Source organism: Glycine soja, chromosome 16, assembly GCF_004193775.1.
Source record: "Glycine soja cultivar W05 chromosome 16, ASM419377v2, whole genome shotgun sequence".
In the NCBI taxonomy this organism is placed as follows: domain Eukaryota; kingdom Viridiplantae; phylum Streptophyta; class Magnoliopsida; order Fabales; family Fabaceae; genus Glycine; species Glycine soja.
Genome location: NC_041017.1, coordinates 28567366 through 28576384, shown reverse-complemented (window position 1 = coordinate 28576384; position 9019 = coordinate 28567366). Strand labels below are relative to the sequence as shown.

Genomic DNA, 9019 nt, shown 5'->3' with positions numbered 1-9019 from the left:
ACAAAGATTTTTATACTGGTTCACCCCAACCTTGAGTTACATCTAATTCTCACCCTTTAAGATGAGATTTTGACTAATACAAATCTATCACCACTAGACTAGTATAAAACTTTGAGTTGTCTCTCACTAGGATAACTTCAACATGTCTTCATGATGCTCCTTCAAGTCCTCTTAATCCTTCAAGGGTAGCCATTGGAGTGGAGCCCACACCACTGACATACTTCTAAAGGAAGTTTAAAAAACATGATAGTTGTCTAGATTAACAGTTGTTCAAAACTGTTCCAAGGTTCCCATTTTGAGGAAACTTTTTGATGAAAATTTTGAAGACACATCATAATGGTGATTCTAATGTTTGTTGAGGAAGGATATGTTATGAGGTAAATCCTTCTGATGAAGGAAAGCTAATATGGCTTTCTGAGGGATCACAACATCATCAAACTTAACACATCTTCATAACACAAAGCATTTTGAAATAGACTGCTTCATAAATTAAGGGTAAAGATACAATTGTTGGTGTTTTAGTGTTCTATCCAAGGCTTATACTGCATAATAACTTCAGTCTTCATTCTGGTGTTTCACATTAGATCTTCTTATGGATAAAGTTCCAGCTTTCAACATAAGTGTATCTTAAAATGTTTTAACATTCATCTTCTGATGAGCCCTCAATTTGTGTGGCTACATATGGAAGATGAAATGTCTTCAACATGGCTTTTGATGAGTCATCTTCCTTTAGTGACTGCATATGGAAGATAAGATGTTCTTGACCTGCAGACTTAAACTATTCTGAATTCTATCAAGATGTAGACTTTGGTGCAATTTCATTCTGATGTTGGACACTCTTTGTAGCCTTTGGTATGTCTTCTGTGTAAGGTCTTGTAGTCTTGTACTTTGCCAAGTTCTAGTACTCAAAGAAAAACACTCTTCATCATGTAAATGGGCTTCAAGAATTCTTCTAAGGCTTTTACCCTATACACATAGCAATTTCGAGACAACTTTTCTAAGCTTGTTTTGAGCACCTCAAAATGCATGTAGATATATGTTTTTGAAAGATGTTTAACATTGAAACACTTAAGCAGAGATATTAGTCATCACACAAATTCATCATGTTGAAATTTTAGGGGATCCTTATAAAATACTAATAATCACTAGGAACACATTACGTTAGATTATCAAGAAGAGTTTTAGAAATACCTAAATTCATAATGTTTGATCAAACAAACGCAAAGGAATCTGAACTCATAGGTGATTTTCTGATCTATGCACTCTTCTTAAGGTCTGTTACGGAATGTTATAGAGACAACAAATAATCGACTAACAGTGTAATCGGTGGTTTTATGGTTATTCCTCAACCGAAACCTCTTTATTCCTCAATAGGACCTTCGTAACTCTTGAGATGGGGAGAAGAGAAACTATGTATGATGGCTTGGTATATTGGGGACCATAATCTTCTTATAACATGTTAACCTAATAAGGTTCTCATTATCCCCTAATGGGCCAACACTGACATCTGTTTATTTAAGTTCATATCATCTAATTTAGTTGTTTAACATGCTCACTTAATTTGATCACATGAAATAAAACCCACCAATGATAAATAACTAATATAATTGTCTTATAATATTAACTCACATTAATTATTGGAATAGTTCCAACACATCACCCTTACAATTTGTATTTTTAATGATCTATCATAGTTAAAACCAGAGATGTCGATTCAACAATTAATTTCTCCATTTTTTAGAATGACAAACTGATAGGGGAAAAAAATTTAAGAGTGACAGTATCTTTTTGAACTTTCCCGTTCTAATCCTTGGGAGTGTGCATCAATTCTGATTTTTATCAATTAGTGGGAAAAATCCCCCTCAATTCATGCATTATGTTATAAATCAAATGTTATAGAAGAAAAATAGGAGGCTTTAAGTTTTGATAAATGACTGTACAAGAAAAATGAAGAAGTATATCAAGTCTATCATGGTATATATGAAACATGATCTCCAGAAAGGAAGGGTCCATCTATATTTCCCATAAAATAGCTAGATATGAAGTTTATGCAAACTTTGAGTCTACGATACTTAACCGCCGTTAAAAACACAACAAAATAAACTCGATGAGTTATTAAAATAAAAATAGGTAATGTAATGTAAGGTGGGGTGCGAAGGAGAAGAAAGAAACCTACCTTTTGCCTAAGGTAAAAACAAAAGCAGCAAAAAGAAAAGAAACAAAAACATGACCAAAAAGAGAAAAGAAAAGCTAGGGAATGACGTCACCTATGGGGGGAGCAACCATCAAGCCATGCGCAACTCTAGTGGTCCTTCCCTCCTTTTATATATGGATTATACCCTTTCCATTCCCTCTCTCTCCTAACAGAGTTTTTCTTGTCACACTCTCTCTCATCATGTTGTTCTCTTCCTGATAGAGTCATAGTTCAATATATTCATCTTCTATAGTATTACTTTGTCCTTCACCTCATCATCATAATTAATTTTGTCCATTTCTTCGTCATTGCACTTCTTTCTAAACACTAACACTGATTATCAGGTGAGCTGATTACTATCTTTGCATGCCAAATACAAACATCCCATTAACAACCAACTTAATTCATCCATCGTTCAACCAATAATTAACGCCAAGTGTTCTGCATTTTTTTCCCCTTGTGCTTTAATTCCACCTCACAAGACAGCTTAAAGCTAGCTAGGTTACTGTTATCTATACAAAATTTACATTTGAAAGGATTTTATAATTATTTGTTTTGGTATGTTTTCTCATCTTAATTTTCTATATATCATCAGTGTTTGCTCTTTCCGGTGCATAGTTAATCAGTGTTAAATGAAAGTATATATTAATATTGCACGCTATGTTGTATTTCATTAATGTATAAATTTTCACCAACAGATAGATCAACTCGATATACATTCTCCCAAACTGGTTCACCTAGTTAATATATATGTTTTAAAAAAATTGTTCAATTTGGTCATGATGAGTCCATTCAACCAGCTGTCCAAAACATGGAAAATTGGAAATGTCTTTTAGCGTGTTTAGTTTCAAATTTGGAGTGTGATTTTCGAACATTTCATACATAATCTTTAGAAACTAATAATTATAATTTTCAAATACCTCAAATAATTCCTCTATTCTCATTGAATTTCTAAACGTGCACTTTGTTCATTGCTCCTTTTGTTTGATAGAAATAAATAGTTGGAAATTGTTGGGCAAAGGGAAAGAGCCAAGAGGGTAGGGTACCCCAAATCCAAAAGTTGTGGTAGTTTAGGGTTAGTCTTTTCTTACAGTCCCGTCGAGGTAATAGGTCAGATGTGCCCTGAAAATTCTCGACAAAGAGACAACAGAGTCAGAGGGGTCAACTTCCACAATGAGACACACTTTGGCTAATGGCTCGCTACCTCTCTATATGCTTGTGTTGTGTTCTTCTATGAATGAATCTAACCTTAACTTTTTCTTTTTATTATTATCCCTCTCTTCTCCCGTGTCAGGCCTTGATCCAATAGAACGGTGCCTCTCTTTTTGTCCCTCAAGCTTTTCGCTTTCGAGAAACGCGTGCCCAATTTGTGATAACGTCATCTCATCTACCCTATACTACACTAAACATTCTCTTTCTTTATTAGTTTCACTTTCACCCTTACTATATAAATGATATTTTTACAGAGTTTTTTTTTATTTCTTTTATCTTATCCTTTTACTTCATTTATCACACTTTTTTTTTCCTATTTTTCTTCTTTCCCCAACTTCTTACAATAGTACTATTCTTGCACCCATATTATTTATAACGTAAAAATATACTTCGATATTAGCATTTTTCATTTTTTTTCATATTTATATTTATATTCTTTTATCTCTTTCTTTCTTTCTTTTGATTTACACGAGCACTTGGTGTACAAGGACACATCATAAAAGAATAGAATTTAAATTCCCTCTTCCTTTATATATATACCATGAAAAAGTATAAGGATAATGCAAAAATTAATGTAAGTCTATAATATCATTACTGAAAAGTTTAGCAATTTTTTTCATAAAATAAAAAGTAATATTTAAACAAAATATATCAAAAGTAATTTTTTTGAAACATATTTCTTTTTTTTATATATCCCTTATCATATTTACATATTTTTAATATGTTCTTGTTCTTATTTATTCTCGAATATGCATAATTATGAATGGTAACGTGGATTGGGAAACCCCGTTCTTGATAAATGATTCCCACCATTCACCAACACAAGACAGCATGATTAGCACAAGCCTCTAGCTGTCCATTTTCTCGCAGACCCCTTCACAATAACCAGAGGTCTAAGCTCCAAACTCCTCCTCTTGGTTTTCATCAAAACCTAACTCTCATGATTTGGTTCTTTCCTTTATCTGTGTACCCACTGCAGAGAAGGAAAAATCATTATTGTTTCTCAAATTATGGGTTTTTGTTTATAAACACGCGCTTAAATTTTTATTTCCTTTTCAATTCAATTCCCTTTGAGTATTGCTCTCCACCAAATGAGATGATGGTTATCTCTGATAACACTTGTCACCTTTTCACCAAGAGGACTACTCCTATTATATATATTTTCTTTTGTTGGGCTTTGCCTTTTTAGCTTTTTGGTTACTGGAGTGTGTTATCTCTTCTTTCACCCTCTCTCTCTCTCCCATTTCTCTCTCACATATACATATTCATATATACACAGACCTAGCTTGATTTATTTCTTCATGCTTATAATTTTATACATGATGGAGAAAGTAAAGGGTGGAAGGTATTAATGGTGGTGGTGGTGAATTTGATGCAGTTCCAGTAATTGCTATATATATATATATGATGGAGTCATGTGTCCCACCGGGGTTTCGGTTCCACCCAACAGATGAAGAGCTTGTGGGTTACTATCTGAGGAAGAAAGTTGCTTCTCAGAAGATTGATCTTGACGTTATCAAAGAGATCGACCTATATCGTATTGAACCATGGGATCTCCAAGGTATGCACACATAATTAAACATATATTAATTTACGTATAGTACTACGAAGTATGCATAATATATATGCTTCATGTTTACTTCAATTTATTCTAAAAGAAATTATCTTCTAGTTGTATCAGCTTTAGTAATGTTTTAAAAGAAATTAAACAATTACTACCATGTATAGCTTCTTCACTCCTTTCCAAATCAAATTAGGGTTTTGAGTGTAAAATTGATCATATAGACTTTTGTTAAAGAAATATGGTCAAGCTAGATCTTAATTAGTTTATGGTTTTTATTTCTTTTAAATTTGGAGATGCATGGTTGTGAATGATTTGAGTTTTGCAGAGACATACAGGATTGGGTACGAGGAGCAGAACGAGTGGTATTTCTTTAGCCACAAAGACAAGAAATATCCAACTGGGACAAGAACCAACAGAGCCACCATGGCAGGATTTTGGAAGGCGACAGGAAGAGACAAATCAGTGTACGAAAGGACCAAACTCATTGGCATGAGAAAGACCCTCGTTTTCTACAAAGGAAGAGCCCCTAATGGACAAAAAACTGATTGGATCATGCACGAGTATAGGCTTGAAACTGTTGAGAATGGACCTCCACAGGTAACAAGCATCTCTATATACATTTAACATATATTCATACTTAGTGCACATATACCATTACCATATACCCTTTTACGTATTGTGTGTCAAATTTTGCTGACTAAACTATATATATATATATATATATATATATATATATATATATATATATATATATATTAAATTATTATTTATGTATGTGTTTGTGCGGTTGAATTTGATATGTTAAGTTCACACTTGATGAGTTACTTTAGATGCCCCCCATTTAGTCAATTGCACATAATTATCACATATCACATATATATATTATTTCACTACCCTAACCTTGTCCTATTTCACACACGCAAACAAGGATAGTTTTTGGAATTCGAGATCAAGCACTATTTCTAACTTATAAGTTTAGTGTTAACCACTTCCAAATGGTTTTTCCGATTTCCAAGTAATTCCTTCACGTTGGTCTAGTCTCATGTGCCTTTAAATTTGTTTCTCTATCAGTGCAGATTAAGCACTTGATTGGTTCCCCTAAACTCATTTTATAATTTAATAGATCCTAACAACTTTTGCTTTCCTAGACCACTAAGTGAATATTCAACCGCAAGGCACGTACAAGCTTTCAATCTATTTCTTATAGAACTTTTACCAACAAGAAGTCAAAAGTCACTACTTTCAAAAGCGTATAATTGAACTTTTTTCTTTTTCTTTTGTGCTAGACTTTTAATTCTTGCCATTTTTCTTGTCAATGTCAAACGTACAAACCCATCTTCGTTTTTTACCCTTTTACGGTAAAAGAAAAATTGAGGCAGAAAGGAAGATTAGAATTTCTACCTTGACTATAGTCCAACATATTCAGCTTTGGGGTAATTAACCATGTCTACCCCAAATGTTTTGTCATACTTTTAGAGTAGCTTAGATAAATGCCCTTGGTTACTCCTAAATACTTTATTGGCTACCCTAAAATTTGTTTGCTTGTTAATTATTTTTTATTACCATCATAAAACATTGAGAAATTAAGAACTTTAATATTGTTATTATTTTTTTTCATTAACTTTAGTCTGCGTTTGCCTATCCCAATGATTTTTTTCTCTCCACACCCATAAATTGCCGTAGTAGGTCTACGTAACAAGCAACATCCAATATGGCCAATATTTTCTAAGAGGAAGAAAACTCTACAGAGCAAAAATTCTTTCTCCTGTAAGAATTTTCTGGTTATTATCGTTTTAAAGTCTTACATGTACGATCGATTCAACCCACATGTCCTTTTTGCATGTCTTTTCTCGTCTTTCCGATTGAAAACTGACATATCAGCTAGAAAAAACTAATAATTAAGAAACAAAATGTCACCACTTACAATTTCCTTTTTTGCTAATATATATGTCAATTTTTAATTAGGAAGACAAAAGCGGAACAACAGATATAAATAATTTAATTTCATTTTTGAACATGTCATAAGCCACAATAATATATACTTTTCTTTGTAGTTGAATGCTTTCTTATTCGGATGTAATTAATTATTCATTTGACTAAACTGACTACTATTCCTCACCAAACAGACTGAAAATTTGCAAAAGCTAATGGGAAAAACATTCCTAAAAAGATAAACAGAAACTTTCACTTTATTTTGCCTTTCAAAACACTTATAAGTAGACCTAGTCAAGTCAAACATAATACATTTCAAGAGAATAGAGAAACCAAGTCCACAAAAGTCTTATCTTAGCTTTCCAACATGTAATCGAGTGTGTGTGCAGGAGGAAGGATGGGTGGTGTGCAGAGCATTCAAGAAAAGAACAACTAACGGCCAAACGAAGACTATTGAAGGATGGCATCGAAACTGCTTATACGATGAACAACAACAAGCATGTGGTAGTGTCAGCAGCACTGTGGTGGACCCTAATATTGACCTTATGTTAAGGCAACAACCTCAGAGGTTTTCAGGAGCTCAAAATTTCATGTACAAGCAAGAAGAGATCATAGAAGCAGATAATAATAATTTGAGCTTCATGCATGCAGAACAACAATTGGTGCAGCTTCCTCATCTAGAAAGTCCTTCTTTGCCACTAGCAAAGAAACAAAGCTCAGTAGTGTCCCCAATATCAGACAATATTAATAACAACGAAGATGATGATAATCCTCAAAAGGGTTTATCCAACACTACAAAGAAAGTGACCACTGATTGGAGAGCTCTTGACAAGTTCGTGGCTTCTCAGTTGAGCCAAGAAGAGAGGCATGAAATAGAAGGGGTGTCTAGCTTTGCAACTCATCACACTACTACTAGCTCGGACATGGCATTGCTGCTACTGCAGAATAATAGTAGGGAAAATGAAAGGAACAACAAGTTCAACCCGTTTTTCAATACAAGCTCAACAATATCAGACTGTGACATTGGGATATGCGTATTTGAAAAATGAAGGGTAGGATTAATTAATTTGTTGCATTGATAGTATTGTACTAGTAACTATATAAATGGTTTGTGGATGTTGAGACATGTGATCATATGCAATTTTAATTTGTAAAAATATGTGTGGGAGGAGTGAGAATTATAATCGCTCTCTCTGCTCCATCAGCGTGAGACACGCGAGTGCGGTTTGTCAGTGTAAATTGAGATCATGCGCCTAATATATGACTCCAGGTCCTAAGTAGATTAACATTTAAATTATCACAAACGTATACGGTGCTATATATGACTTAATTAATGAATCCTCTAGTGCCCAGCTACTCCACAAAATAGTGATATTCCATGCTCTTACTGAATGTTGTATTCTTTAACTTTCAAGTAAAAGAAAACATATAATGTGCCCTTTTCATTAAGCATGCACGTTGGAACATTCCGCTGCTTTATGTCTTGATAGCTATTTGTTTCTTGGGCTTTTGATGTTCAGAGGCTACTTGGATATGCTGAAAGGATACGTCTACAAATATTTTGGAAACGAGTGCAAATACCCCCATATGACCCTGGCTTGTTCTTGCTTTTCTTATAGTTTATGGGCTTAAGCATCAATAGAAAAGGAATCCTTATCTATAAGTATTATAAAATATAAATATATATTCTATGAAAAAATCGATATGTAATTTCATTTAAAATAGTACATTTTATTACGTATTTCATAAAATTTGGAGATCTCACACATTAACTAGTAATATATATGATCAAATTAATGTATAAAGTAAGCACCTTAGGGGCCAGTCGATGTTGTAGGGTTGAGGATGACCCATAACCTGCATTCTAAGAGATATTAATCCTATTATGGTGATTGTTGTTGGACCTATCGTATCACTCGCAATCGAATTACAATTAGATATTTTCATCCTTAAAAAAATTGGCACTCATTACTACAAAATGTTTTTTTTACGACATGTATTTAAAAACGATTATCAATACACCGTCTTTGTTAAGTAGCGGTGGCTTTTTTGTAATTAATTGAAACTTTTCAAAGACGGGTGTTGTTACCACTGTCTTTGAAATTAAATTTTAACAT

General features: G+C 33.4%; 1 protein-coding gene across 1 annotated transcript; it reads left to right on the top strand.

Annotated features, from left to right (window-relative positions):
• The first annotated feature begins 4230 nt into the window (after positions 1-4230).
• On the top strand, positions 4231-8206 carry LOC114390228 (NAC domain-containing protein 105-like). Its single transcript, XM_028350933.1, has 3 exons — positions 4231-4967; positions 5296-5567; positions 7292-8206. Exons 1-3 carry the CDS (start codon positions 4811-4813, stop codon positions 7949-7951), a joined length of 1089 nt encoding a protein of 362 aa, XP_028206734.1. The 5' UTR covers positions 4231-4810; the 3' UTR covers positions 7952-8206.
• Positions 8207-9019: the final 813 nt, after the last annotated feature.